The sequence below is a fragment of the Henckelia pumila genome, chromosome 2 (genome assembly GCF_033568475.1).
Source record: "Henckelia pumila isolate YLH828 chromosome 2, ASM3356847v2, whole genome shotgun sequence".
Taxonomy (NCBI): Eukaryota; Viridiplantae; Streptophyta; class Magnoliopsida; order Lamiales; family Gesneriaceae; genus Henckelia; species Henckelia pumila.
Window position 1 is genome coordinate 196,680,242 of NC_133121.1, and position 15,257 is coordinate 196,695,498.

General features: G+C 36.4%; 2 protein-coding genes and 1 non-coding gene across 3 annotated transcripts; 1 reads left to right on the plus strand and 2 right to left on the minus strand.

Moving 5' to 3' along the window:
* Positions 1 to 816: 816 nt before the first annotated feature.
* Positions 817 to 3,046, plus strand: LOC140885071 (uncharacterized). The gene is made up of 2 exons (XM_073291992.1): positions 817 to 955; positions 1,682 to 3,046. The coding sequence occupies exon 2, from the start codon at positions 1,730 to 1,732 to the stop codon at positions 2,945 to 2,947; it is 1,218 nt and encodes a 405-aa protein (XP_073148093.1). The 5' UTR covers positions 817 to 955; positions 1,682 to 1,729; the 3' UTR covers positions 2,948 to 3,046.
* On the minus strand, positions 2,145 to 2,250 carry LOC140885669 (small nucleolar RNA R71). The gene has a single exon (XR_012151088.1). It is a non-coding gene; the product is annotated as a small nucleolar RNA R71 (small nucleolar RNA).
* Positions 3,047 to 10,991: 7,945 nt separating the features above from the next.
* LOC140879321 (uncharacterized) lies at positions 10,992 to 12,092 on the minus strand. The gene is made up of 2 exons (XM_073282997.1): positions 11,516 to 12,092; positions 10,992 to 11,332 (listed from the first exon to the last, which is right to left on the minus strand). The coding sequence occupies exons 1-2, from the start codon at positions 12,090 to 12,092 to the stop codon at positions 10,992 to 10,994; spliced, it is 918 nt and encodes a 305-aa protein (XP_073139098.1).
* Positions 12,093 to 15,257: the final 3,165 nt, after the last annotated feature.

Genomic DNA, 15,257 nt, shown 5'->3' on the forward strand with positions numbered 1-15,257 from the left:
CGATCGCTATACGATCAGGGATAATTATTGCACTTCAATAATTTTCCTCTCAATAATTGCACTCCTTGCAATCAATGAGAACCGAACTCATGACCTTGGCTCTGATACCAATTCTAAGACCGAAAATTTGTCGCTTTACCAAAAGCTATATCGAGTGGTAATTGTGCAACTCAAATCTTTTAAATCGCACAGCAGCTCAAGCGTCATGGTTCGATCACTCTACCCAGCAGGTACAATTATTGCACTTCAACAAAGTTTGTGTTCCATCCTCTATTTATAGTTGTAACAAAATTAATCTGATTGATTATTCTAATAATTAAAGGATATTACCAAAGGAACAATCATGTTTAGGTTTCCTCCCTAATTAAGCACGGTACTAAATTAGACAATTAGTTTAATCTATACATCGATATCTATATCTATATTATATATATAAGTGATTTTTTTAATATATATGATAAAATCCTGCCAAAAAATATCGTGTATTGGCAGAATTCATGAGAAGAAGCCGACAATAAGAAATGGCGTTGGATTAAACAAGACGTATGTCTTTTGTGAGACGACCTCGTGAATTTATATATTTTCATGATACATGTCGATTTTTTTAATATTTGAAGCAAAATATAATATTTTTGCATAAAAAATAATATTTTTATATGGCTTAGGTCAGATCAAAAATCCTTAACATAAAATTGATCCTTGATATAGTTTCACCTAAGTTTTTGCGTGGAAGGAACTACAAACATCCCCTTCGTGAAGCATGAAAAGGAAAAAAAAAAAATATTAAACAAGCAAAAGGAAAGAAGAGACAAAGGAATAAAAGGAGTCTTATACAGGAAGGAAGGAATTATTATTTTCTTCCGTAACACACTAACAGAGAGTGTATATATAAAGGAGAGCAAGGAAGAAGACAAGGAGATAAAGAAGGATCGGCAAAAGAAACAGATTTCAAGAGGTATTAAATTTCATTCTCTCTTGTTTGAGTTACTCATATTCTATGTGTTGCAATTCATCCAAATAATTATGAATTATGTTTAAGTAAATGTGATAGCTATGTATTTTTAAGGAAGTTGAATGTGATATTAATATTAGAAAGATTTAACTGCAAATTAGGTTCGATATAGCTCGAAAAAATGAAGTAAATCATTATGATATTTCATCTCTTCAAGTGATTGGAAATATAATACTAAATTATAAAAGGAGGACCAAAATCTTTACTCGTACAGCTTGGAATTTGAGTTATGTTAATTATTATTTTTTAGTTTGTCACTTGATCCATTTCGTATATTAAATATAGTTTAAATAATAATCTTATTTGGTACTTGCTAGTTAGTTCGATAGAATGACAACCATTCATTTACCAATATATTAGAAATTGACGCCATAAGCTTGTGGTTAAATCGTGCTATTTAGTGTAAATTATGTATTAATTATAGTTTTACAAAAAAAAAATTTATTCGACAAGAGTTTTATAAATTTATAGTTGAATGAAGCATGATTAAGTCTAAAGACTGATTTTTTAAAAAATCATAAGATATTGTTTTAAATATAATTAATCCAAATATTTTCATTTTTTATTTTTTTTGTGGATTTGTTTATTTATATTTTTATTATCTTTTTTTTTCGAATTTTTATTAATCCACCATTTTTCTTATTTATTTGTCACATAAAAACTTCCTAGTGTACGAAAAAATTGGCAGAACTTTGCACAAGGCTAAGGGAAGCTCCGATGGCGAAACATTTGGAAGACAACCAGGAAAATAATGATGAGGAGCATAGATCACTATTGGAGTATGCACAACCATCCATACACAGCATGATGTCCAGCATTGTTCGGCCAAGGATTCAAGCAAACAATTTTGAGATCAAGCCCGCAATCATCCAAATGATTCAAACATCGATTCAATTCGGAGGCACACCAACAGATGATCCTAATGTTCACATTGCTAATTTCTTGGAAATTTGTGATACTTTTAAGCATAATGGTGTTACGGATGACGCTATCAGGTTACGTTTATTTCCATTCTCGTTGCGTGATAAAGCTAAATCGTGGTTGAATTCTTTGCCCGCGGGATCAATCACAACCTGGGAGGAAATGGGACAAGCTTTTCTGTCCAAATATTTTCCACCTTCCAAGACCGTAAAAATGCGAAATGATATCATCAATTTTGGGCAACTTGATCATGAGATGCTATACGAGGCTTGGGAGCGATTCAAGGACTTAACAAGACGATGCCCACATCATGACTTGCCTATTTGGATTCAGGTACAAACCTTTTATAATGGTTTGTTTCCTAGTAACCGTGCAATGATTGATGCAGCAGCAGGAGGTACATTAATGAGAAAAACACCGGAAGAAGCCTATGAACTATTGGAAGAGATGGCAACCAATAGTTATCAATGGCAAGCAGAAAGCAATATCCCAAGGAGAATAGTACATCATGAAGTGCATGATTTTACTGCCATTGCAGCTCAGGTAGAAAAGCTAAATAGGAAAATTGATGGTATGAGCACATTATCTATGTCCGTTGAGACCATATCTTGTGAGTTATGTGGAGGAGGCCATCTTCGCCCTGATTGTCAAACTGGAAATCAATTTATGTCATCAATAGAGCAAGCAAAATTTGTGGGAAATTCTAAGAGACCTCAAAATCACCTCCATTCAATCACATACAATACTGGTTGGAGAAGTAATCCCAATTCGTCGTGGCCAAATCAAAATCAACAAAATCATGTGGACTCTATTCTTCCACCTCCACAAGGATTTTCACATCAAGAGCAAAACCAGAATATGGAGGAATTAATGACCAAGTTTATTGCAAATGTGGAGAAAAGATTACAAAAGCAAGACACATCAATCCAAAACTTGGAGGTTCAATTGGGTAAATTGGCTTGTATGATGTCTATACGAGCTCAGGACACCATGCCCACCAACACTAAATCATAGTGAGAGAGTTGTTGAGTGACTTTCCGCTCTCAAGCGCACGAGTGAAATTTTAATATATGATGAGTAGAATATCGTTGTCATGAGGATTTAAAATGTATGTATTCAACCTCTAAAAAAATGTAAATATTCACAAAAGTACAATAATTCAAATAATCTCAATTTTATTTAGAAAATCAAGTCTTGAGATTTCAATAAACTAAAATAAATTAAATAGACAGAATTTCAAGGACGACTTTGGGTACATAATTTGAGACGGATACAAAATTTCACTCAATTTTCATTCATGCATGTAAATCATATCATTGATGATATCACATATTCCAATTTATAGTCTAATGTCAATTTTGATATTTGTATTAGAAATTAGACATCACAATAATTCATTCAAGTTCTATGGTTCTCTTTCAATGAACTCGAAGAAAATTGAAGGCCTTTCGAAATCCTATATTGTGTTTCCTATGATCCTATTCAAAATCTCATCTCTAAGTGTCGTGCCAGGTTTCAAATAAATTTTACCTTCAATCAATGATCAGTAAATTGAAAGATAATCAGTACAAGAATAAACAGATAAATTTTAAGAACAAATAATAGTAGTGTTGGGAAATTAAGTTTTGGTGTTTACAATTATATTATGTAGCTCAACTGATCTAACAAAAGACTAAACTGATCTAGCGGAAACTAAAGCTAAAGGCACTAAACCGATTTGTGGAAACTAAATCGAAGCGCTAAACTGCCTCGCACTAAACTGCCTCGCTTGGCACTTCAACTACAAGAAGACAAGTCAACTAGCCAGAGTCACTAAACTGACTCCATCAGTTTACCCTCACCAGTTCACTGTCATACTGCTTTTGGATAAGATATTTCGTACTCTGACACATCTTGCAGAAGGTAGTGCAGCGATGCAAAGAAAAATGTCGGCTTCAGAATTTGTTCTTGATGACAACTACAACTGGAATAATTCGAAATTCTATCTGAAGATCCAATTTGAATTTATGACCGTTAACATCCAAGAGTATAAATAGGGATCCTGATCGATCAAAAGCACCTCTCTTGTGCATTGGAACTTCTGATCATATTGCTTATTCAAAATTTCAAAGTTTGAGTATCGATCAACGAACTCGAAGCACAAACTCCTAAGTGTTATTCTGATCATTGAAGTGTCAAATCTTGTGCAAAGTAAATCGAGTTGTAATCATCTTTGCTTCTATCAGTCTAGGACTGAAACTGAGTTGTAATACTAGGAGTTCTTGTTTAGGAAGTGTCTAAGTCCTAAACCGGATCGGGGTTCTGTAAATTTCTTGTAAAATTCAAAGTCTTCTAGTGATATCCTTCCGAGGTGGAAGAAGAGGTGACGTAGGAGTATTTGAAATCTCCGAACATTCATAAACATCTACCTGTGTCTCTTTCAGTTTACCTATTCTCTTTACCTTGCATAAACTGTTTAATAGTAAGAGTTCAAATCTGTAATTTGGCATATTTCCGCACATACATTGTTTGTTAAATTACATTAGACATCAAGATAAGCTTAGAATTCCATCACTAAACCGATCGAATTCAATCTCATCTCACTAAACCATTTTTGAGTGTATTCACCTCCCTCTACACTCTAAATCGATTCTAACAAGTGGTATCAGAGCGAGGTTTTTATCTTGACTCGGAACATCTTACCAAAATGTCTTTATTTAGCAAGATTTCCATGTTTTCCAAAGAGGACTTTGACGATTGGAAGATTCACATGCAAGCTCATATGTCAGCTTTAGATGATGACATGTGATTTGTCATCACTGATGGACCTCTCACAATCACCAAAGTAAATACTGCTGTGGGTATTTCCAGTGGTGGGCCAAAATACATCGAAAAGACAAGAATTGAGTGGACTGCTGAGGATAAGAAGAAGGAAAATCTTGACAATGTTGCAAAAGATATCTTGTACAAGACCCTGGACAAGAATACTTTCAGTAAGATCAAGATGTGCAAAACAGGAAAAGAAATTTGGGAAAAACTGATTCATCTTGACTCGGAACATCTTACCAAAATGTCTTTATTTAGCAAGATTCCCATGTTTTCCAAAGAGGACTTTGACGATTGGAAGATTCGCATACAAGCTCATCTGTCAGCTTTAGATGATGACATGTGATTTGTCATCACTGATGGACCTCTCACAATCACCAAAGTAAATACTGCTGTGGGTATTTCCAGTGGTGGGCCAAAATACATCGAAAAGACGAGAATTGAGTGGACTACTGAGGATAAGAAGAAGGAAAATCTTGACAATGTTGCAAAAGATATCTTGCACAAGACCTTGGACAAGAATACTTTCAGTAAGATCAAGATGTGCAAAACAGGAAAAGAAATTTGGGAAAAACTGATTCAACTTTGCGAAGGAAATGAGCAGACAAAAGAGAACAAACTATCTGTTGCTACCCAAAAGTTTGACAACATCAAGATGAAACCAGTAGAATCAATGACAGAGTTCGATGAGAGAGTTAGTAGCATTTTGATTGAACTCAATCCTCTGGGAAAAACATATCCCAACAGGGAAGTTATCTTAAAAGTTATTTGAGGCATTCCCAAAGAATGGGATGTGAAAACGATGGCAATGAAAGAATCAAAGGATTTGAACAAGTTGGAACTACATGACTTGTTTGTTGATTTAAAGGCCTATGAGTTTGAGTTACAAACTCGAGAAGAGGATCAGTCTACCTCTCACCTGACCAAGGCCTTAACTGCAGTCAAAATAGAATCACCTACTCAACCAGAGAAAACTGGAGAACAGCTAAGCAGTGATGCTATGTCATTGTTCGTAAAGAAGTTTGGAAAGTTCATTAGAAGAAATAAGGAAGGATCATAAAGAAGAAAATTTCAAAAGAAAGATGCAACTGAAGAACCAAGAGGTTGCTTCAACTGTGGAAAGACATGATATTTTATAGCTGACTGTCCTAAACCAAAGAAAGATGAGAAAATCTCAACAGAAAGAGGAAAGAAGAACTTTGAAAGAATGAGAAATCCAAGAGATGCCAAATACACTTTGAGAAAGAAGTATGAAGCACTGGTTGCAGCGGATAACAAAGCAAAATGGGCCGAGACTGATAGTGAATCAGAAGAATCCAACTGTTCATCCAGATCCAGTGAGGATGATGAAGAAGTGAAGTGTCTAATGGCCAATGATCATGAGCAAGCATCCACAAGTCACCAGGTATTTGAATTTAGCTCTGAAGAATTCACTAGAGAAGAACTCATCACAGCACGTCACGAAATGGCCAATGAGTACCATAAATTGTCCATAGCATTTGATGACGTCAAAGAAAAGCACGAGGATCTGCAAGACACCTCTACTGTACTCATTTGGGAGCAATCAGTTGAGAAAAATAATCTTGAAGCAGATATTACCAAGCTTAAGACTGAAAATGAGCAACTTAGGATTGATTCCTTGAATCTTACAAAGGAAAATCAAAACCTGAATGACCTAGTAAGTTCATGGAATAGATCATCAAGTATGCTGACCGAGATGCATGGTTTACAAAAACCCTTAAATGACAAAAGTGGCCTAGGGTATGCTAAAACAGATGACATCGGTGAATCCAGTACTCTACCCAAATTGAATATGTGCAAAGGAAAGTTTATAAACTTTGTACGAGAAATTAGAGAAAATGAATGATAAGATTTCAGCATTTTAATTATCACGAGCAAGGAAACTTTGGGTTTTTTGAATGGGCTTTTGGAGATGTATAAAAAGAAATCAGATCGTTAATGGAGAGGAGAGCCGCCACACACACAAAAAATCAGAGAAAAGATTTCTGGGATATTTTGGAACGTGACCATGTGATTTTCTGAAGGAAATCTGGGCTTAATTTGAAGAACAAAGACGAAGATCGAGAGTCCGAACACGGCATCGCATCGACGGATTTGTTTTATTTATCTTTTATTTATTTAATTCTGATTTGATGTTGAATTTTCTGAACATGAATTATTGTTTTCAGAATTTTATTATGAACTAAATTTTTAGAGTCTAGAGGTCGGATGGAATCTGGTGTAGACGCTTTCATGAATTTTTAATTTGATTGAATTCTAGTAGATTAATTGTTTTTCTAGAATTGATTGTCTTTTCAATTACTTGATCAATAATTGAATTGTAATATTTTTTTGAAATGCGGCACTCGGGAGAGGAGATTTTGAATAGGACCATTAGAAAATACACTGTTAATTATTTATACAACTCGGGAGAGTGTATAATTTTAACAGAGCTTTTGAAAAGAACATTGTTTTGAATAGATCACTTCAAGTAGATTCTTAATAGGGATATTGAAATTGAATTGTATTTGATAAAAATTATTTGTTGCTCGGGAGAGGAAAATAATAAACTTAAGTATTTTTGGCTATTAATTGACTGAAATTCATGAAAATTAATTAATTAGGATTGATTTTTGTTGAAACCAGGTGAAATGTAAACCTCTAGACCATTTTTCCTCTGATTGATTTTTTTATCTGAAAGTTGTGTGCGTGCTATCAAAAACTCATTGATTATTTTATTTTCTGCAAAACCTCTCAGTTATTGTTTTTTTAGATAAAATTAGGACTAATTTAATTACAAGAACTGCATATTTTTATTTTACTCTCTGTGGGAACGATACTTGATTTATCATTATATTAAAACTTGACACTTGTACGCTTGCAAGCATTTTTCACAACAAGTTTTTGGCGTCGTTACCGGGGAGTAATTTTTTGATTTTTTTAGTTTTGTTACCAATTAGTCTAAGTTTTAATTTAAAGCTTTATTTTATTTTATTTTATTTTAAAGTTACTGATTGATTTTTTTGTGTTCTTAATTGCAGTTTGATAAGTGAATTTTTATGCATTATTTCGTGATAGATTTATGTCTATTTTGTTTGCATTCATATTATTTTTATGTGTTTTTATGTGTTTTAGTGCATGTGTGTGTATTTCACTCCCCGGGTTAATTTTGTAGGAAATGAATTGTTGCAGAGTGAATTACGGAGCAGCTTTGTTCAAAAAATCAAATTTAATTTTAGAAAAATCCAAATCCGATCTTCACCAATCAGATTAACTTTCAAGATGTTTTGAAACTTCTGTCCAAATTTCATCTCGATCCGAAGGCTAGATCCTGAGATATGAATTTTTTAAAATCATTGCTCGGCGCAGAAAATTTGTACTGCGCGCGCGCGAGAATCAAGCTCGCGCGCGCGCGAGTTGCATGTTCAGACCTCTGTTTTTTACTTCTGCGCGCGCGCGAGGCCTATGCCGCGTGCGCGCGTGTTCCAGGGTCATATGTGTTCCGAAAAATCCTCGTTTTGAGAGGAAATTAACTGGTAGGCGTTCCGGACCATATATATATACAAGATATAACATATTTTTGAGGGTTCCGAAGTCCCAACAGGCAGAGAACGCACAACGCAAAGGCGAGAGGCGGTTACAGACTTGGAAGAGAAGATTTTTCTTTTCTTTTCTTCTTCTTATTTTTATTTTTATATTATTATTTTTAATTATTGGATAGTTTGTTTTCAATCAAGACGGCGTGATTGGGCCGAACAAATTTATGTAGAAAACTTGGATGTTTGTTTGGGATTTTTTATAGTTGATTTTATTTTATTGATTGCCAGATTTATATTTGTCTTGTGAATATTCTGATCAACTGTTATCTTGCATGTTAATTGATTCCAAGTCGACAGAGGAGGTTTCGATTTTGATCACTTTGATAATCAACATATTGTAAAACCGACTAGAAATAGAATTCGGTGTCAGTGTGCGGTTTGGTGTAAACTGAATTTTCATAAATATTTAATGCATTCAAATTTGATTAGAATTACGAAAGATTAGTTCATCAATATTTGAATAGGTTTGATTGTTCTAGAAATAGTCCTTTGAACAAATTAGGAGAATTCCCGTGAATTAAGATTAAATCTGAGTTCTGAATCGACTACATGTTACATGATTTGTTCGGTACCTATGTGTATCTTGGTTGTCTTTGTTTTAATTATTTTTATTATTAGTTATTTTTATTCTTATTTCTTAATCAGTTTTTATTTTATATTCTTATTTTATTTAAATCAAATTGCTTTTTTATGATTTCGTCTAGATTAAGCTAAATAATTAATTCTTAAGAATTGACTGCAGTCCCTGTGGGATCGATACTTGGACTCTCTGTCCACTTTACTATTACTTGACCTGGTATGCTTGCCAGTAGATTTATATCAGACCGATTTAGCCGGTCAAGTTTTTGGCACCGTTGTCGGGGACTGTTTAGTTAATATTAGGATAGATTGTTTGTTTGAGACTAGACATTTTTTTTTCTTGCATTATTTTTTTATTTTTAATTTTTAATTATTTTTTTTCTTACTTGTGAGGTAATTGGAGATGGATCATCGACAGGTGTTCACAATATTTGGCCAACAATATTCGGAGCCCTTCTATGCTGCTTGGGGGAGATTCAATGATTTGGCTAACAAGTTTAGATGTCATGATTTTTCGAATTACACCCTCACAAAAAATTTTATGGTGGTTTGGATGAGATTACAAGAAGTTGGGTAGATTCTGGAGCTTTGGCCACTGGCAGTCAATTGTTTAGAAGAGATGAAGACAGTGAGATGCACTTGTTAAATGTTATGGCAGATTTCGACTACCATTGGCATTGTGATCCTTCATCTATCCTAATATTAACTAAACAGTACCCGGCAACGGCGCCAAAAATTTGACCACTTAATTCGGTATTTACTAGAAAGTGCACTAGGTCAAGTTATAGTAAATGGATAGAGAGTCCAAGTATCGATCGCACACGGACTGTTGTCAATTCTCAAGATTTGATTATTTTACTTAATCTAGACAAAATAATATAGAGGATTTTGAATTGAATAAACTAAGAATTTAAAATAAGAACTTCCTAAGAAATAATAATTAAAATAGCTAAATATAAAATTAATTAAAACGAGAAAACCAAGACACACGCAGGTACCAAATAAATTATGCAAACAAGTGACAAATCTAAGATCCAGATTTAATCTTAAATTACGACGAATTCTAATAATTTATTTAACAGTCTATTTCTAGAGCAGTTAAACCTATTCAAATATTTACGGATAAATCTTTCATAATTCAAATCAAATTCAAATGCATTAGGAATTATGAGAATTCAGTTTTCACCTAAAGCCGCATACTGAAATCGAATACTATTTTTAGTCGGTTTAACCATAGTCAATTGTTGGGGCGATCGAAATCAATTCCTAATCTGTCGACTCAGAATCAATTAACATGCAAGTAAATAATTGATCAGGTTATTCACAAGAACAAAATATAAATCCAACAATCAATAATTTGAAGAAAAATCTAAAAATATCAAATCAAAATCCACATGTTCGACATAAAATTGTTCGGCTCAATCTCACGGTCTTGATTGAAAAAAAAAACTATTCATTAATTGAAAATAATATTCAACAAAAGTTTAATAATCTAAAGAAGAAAGAAAGAAAAACTCTAATGGAGCGTTCTTCAATCTCCAAGCCTCCGCCCTAGTAGTCGTCCAAAAATTTGGCAAAAGTTTTTTCAAAGTTGAGATCCCTTCTCTTTTATATTCTCTGCCAAAAACACCTTATTTTCGCCCCAACTAGGTGTCCAATATTGCCCAAAATAAAAGAGTTTTGAAATTTCCAAATTATGCGCGATATTAATTTTCAAATTTTGCGACATGTACGGACCCTAGAGGTCCGTGCATGAGTCCATGCATTAAACTGAAATGCCGATCTTTTTACAAAGATGCACGGACCCTTATCAAGACCCATACATGGGGTCCGTGCATACCTCCCTATCAGCGCGCAGTTTTCTTGAAAAAAAATCATATTTCGAGTTCTAGCTGTCGGATTGAGCTAAAATTTGGATCTAGTAGCAATCAACTATAGATCTATTAGTAGTTAGAATATCAATCCCAATAATGCAGTCGAAGTCATCCATGACCAGAATCATCAAGTTAGCACTAAGCTGATACCCCTCAAAATCCAAAGTGCAACCAACCACTAGTCGCTTAGCTAATACCTCTTTACCCATCGGAGTCGATACCACTAGCAAGACGTCTAAAGGGATAAACGGTAATAGAAAAGTGCACTGAGATGAATGAGTGAGACGCACCAATATCAATCAAGACATATGCAGGAAAACCACATAAACTATAGGTACCTGCGATCATCCGGTCACTGTCAGCCTCCGCCTGCTCCTGATTCAGTGAAAATACTTGCCCCTGAACACGTGGCCGTAGGGAATAATGACCATGGGAAGAATTCTGAGAGTGTTGCCGCTGTGAATGCTGCGATTGCTGGCACTGCTGCTGATACTGCGGTTGCTGCTGCTGGACAGATTCTTGAGAACCTCTAGAATCTCTATCTGCTCCCATCAGATTTGGGCCATCCATCTTCATATGTCCCTACTGTCTGCACTGGAAACATGCACCGGTCGTACGAGGACACGGGCCTGGGGTATGTTTACGCCTACACTGCTGACACTGGCTCATCTTCTGGCCACTGAAACAGTGCACTCCGCCAGATCCGAAAGAAGAAGAAGAAGTACCTCCCTGCTTATTGAAAGATTGGGATCTCGGACCCAAAGAGCTAGCCGGTCTGGATGAGGAAGAAACCATGGACCTATTCCTCCGAAGACTGTCCTCTTCCTGGTGACAATGGCTCACCAAACCCTCATAAGTCATGTCGCTGCCCACCGCAACAAGCTGATGAATCTCAGGGTTAAGACCATGAAGAAAGAGATCATAATTCTCCTCGGAACTACTGGCGAACTGAGGACAATAAGGGAGAAGCTCAAAGAACTTTTTCTGGTACTCATCAACAGTCATCGTTCTCTGCCGCAAACTCAGCAACTCACTGGCCTTCGACTGTCGCAGGGCTGGAGGAAAGTATAGCCTCTCAAAATCAGTCCAAAACTCTGCCCAAGTAACTACTCCTCTGGCTGCAATAAACGGTCCATAAGTAGATCTCCACCACTTCCTGTCATTAACCTCCAGAAGAAAACCCAACGTCTCCATCTTCTGTTCCTCGGTGCACTGGAACTCTCTGAAACAATTCTCCATGCGCTCTAACCAGTCTTCAGCAACTCCAGGTGCCTTACCTCCTACTAAAGGCTTAGGACTCATCTGTAGGAAACGTTGCATACTGAATCTCCTTCGCTCCTCGCGGTGTCTGTGACGGTCATGTCTACGATCATCATGATCGCCCCATCGTCCGCCTCCACTGTCGTGGCTTTCATCTTAGTTTGTCATCTGTCAAATAATAACAGATAATGTTTTAATTCGATTTACTAATTCCCAGTTTCAATGCGCTCTGATACCAATAAATGTAGTGACCCTACCCGGATCCACTACCTAATCAGAGTAATTAACGCATGCAGTAAATTAATTAAAGCGTAAAGAGCGGATAGTTTAAATACAACAAATCTAATCGGAAGAATACAACCGACGACAGTAAAAATGTATAATACTCTTATACAACCATATCAAAAGTTTAGGGTATCAAATTCCCTAACAACTACCTTCACTCAGGTACCAGCCTCAATCTTGCTGCGAACCTTCGGGACCATCCAGCCTCAAACCTGCCTTGCTACAAGGTATCCCAAAAACACCAAACATAGGGGCGTGAGCGACTACTCTCAATACGAAAGCAATGATATATAAACAAATATGAGCGTTCAAATTACTTTAAAATTCTGGGTAAAATAGTCTGCTCAGGGGCGCCATGAATATACAGTGCCGTGCTAAGAGAGCGACTCCGCGGGATACTCGTATATTCCCCTATCACTATAGCGTCTACTCCAGTGTCGTGGTCGCTCCTAGTGATAACAAAACCGGTGGCTGAGCCTCCCCAGACACGAATACATAAGGAGTAACTCATCATCGATGGAAACTGTCATGACTCACATCATACTAGATGCAGTCTCATATAAATCATGAAAGTGCTGAAGCAGTAAAACATGGAATACAAAACACATACAAATGCAACATATAAGCATATATATCATATCGGCTATCTCGGTCAGTACTTACGTACCTCTAACACTGCAGGACAAATCCTAGCACACCATTCTAGATCTCATTCCTACAAGTCCACACTACTGCGGCTACAATGAAAACACCCATGCATCACTAATTAAGCTCTAAAAGCCTTAACTAAGCTATTCAATACTCCTAAATATTTTTAAAAAACCAAATCTATACATGCATCCGTCGTCAGCCCGCTGTTGACGATTGCCTCAAAAACTTAGGCACAGCTCCGCTACTAGCCCCGTAGTGCCTAGCCACTTTCGTCTCGTCAATAGGACGCCTAGAAAGCCTTTAAAATGCTAGAATACTACTAAGAAGAAGAGAGGAGAAGGTAACTCAGTGCATCTCCAAATGAGCTCGGCACCCCTTTATATAGGCGGAGATCGGAGTGTTCGATCTCGAGTTCGGAGCCTCCGATTCGGATCGAACGGTCCGAACCCTACGTCTGATCCCTCATGGCCATACGTGTGTCTATCTTTCAAAGGACTCTTGTCGACACACCTTCGGAGCCTCCGATCCTCCTTCGGAGCGTCTGAAGTCTTCTTAGTGACGTCACCAATGACATAATATATTTTGGACAGCTGGCTGTCAGATTTCGGGGCCTCTGAACTCCGATAGGATCGTCTGAACTCTTCAGAGCTTCCGATCCTCTAGTCTTAACTTCCGAACCCTCCCTAGTTCGGACCCTCCGATCCCTTACTTCGGACCGTTCGAACTTAGGAAAAATCCTCGGCCCTTACTCGACGTCCTGAGTTTGATTATCAATTATCTAATCACGTTTAATTTCAAATTAAATTTATTAATTGTGATTAATCCCTTAATTACCTTATATTAGATACGGGTCACTACAAATACAAGGATATCATGGTAGATAAAATGCAACACATAAGAATGCATACTCAGCTGGATATCTCAGTTAGTACTTACGTCCCTCTATAGGTCAGGTCTAGGTGAACAGCCTAGTTCAAACCTATAATCAAATGTATATCATATCACTGATACTATTCTAAAAGCCTTAATTAGGCTAATAGATACTCCTAAACTTATTAAGGATCTCGGATTATTACCTGCGTTCGTTGTTAGCTCACTGATGGTGATGGTCCCAAATTCTAGGTAGAACTTTGCTACGATCCCGGTAGCACCTCGCTATCGCCCGGCCCTCAAGACAATGCCTAAAAAACCCCCAAATATAGATTAAGAACGAGAGAGAAGCTGAGTGAATTCGCATTCTGAATCGAGGGTCTTGACCTCTATTTATAGATAGAAATTCGGAATTTCCAATATGAGTTCATAGCTTCTGATCGTGCCTTCGAATCTTTCGATCCCTCACCACCGATCGCGTGTCCTGTGATCGGACAAATCACTATTGCAGGCGGATTTCAGAGCTTTCGATCCCTAGTTCGGAGCTTCCGAATTTCTTTGAGTCAAATCACTAATCAAAAACTCATACCCTGTCTGTCTGGGAGAGCTCGGATGTTCCGATCTCGAGTTTGGAGCTTCCAAACTACTCGGTGCTTCAGAACACATCATTTCCATCCAAACCAGTTCGGATCTTCCGAACTTTACATGCCCTAGTTCGGACCTTCCGAATTGCTCAGACCCTAGATACCCTTTAGGCCATTTTCGAACGTCCTGAATCCGATTTTCTACTTATTTCCCTCAAATAATGGTTTCTTAATCATATTTTAACTATTTAAACATGTTTAGATGGTGTAATTGCTCGATTGGAGTCGGGTTACTACAACTTCTGATAGAGTTACAACATTAAACAATAATAAAATTCTTGAGCTTCGTGAGATTTGAAGTGCAGCATAGATTTATCACAAAATTTATTTGATAACATAATATGTGTGTTCTTTCATTGATATTTTCGATCTGATATCTTTCAAATGCTTTGAAAACTTAGTAATTAAGAAAGCAAAAAATTCACAGAAAAATATCGATTCAAAAGTTCAATAATCCTTCATTTTATCCAAGTATTTATAGGCGCAGAGATCCAAGTCACAAAATATAATCGGTGAAACTTTGTTCCAGAAATCTCCGATAGTTATGCAGATCGTGACACGTCTTTTTCATCTTTCCAAATATACTACAGTGGCTCGGGACTCTTTTGGATGTTAGCTAAATATGGAATCAACGGCATTGTACATTTTGTCTTATGTCCAACAATTCGAATCAATCTTGAGTATGTACGATTTTGTTCTAGTAGAGAATTGATCCTGTCCGAAAGACCAAACTGTTCCGAAATACAAAACTGGTCTG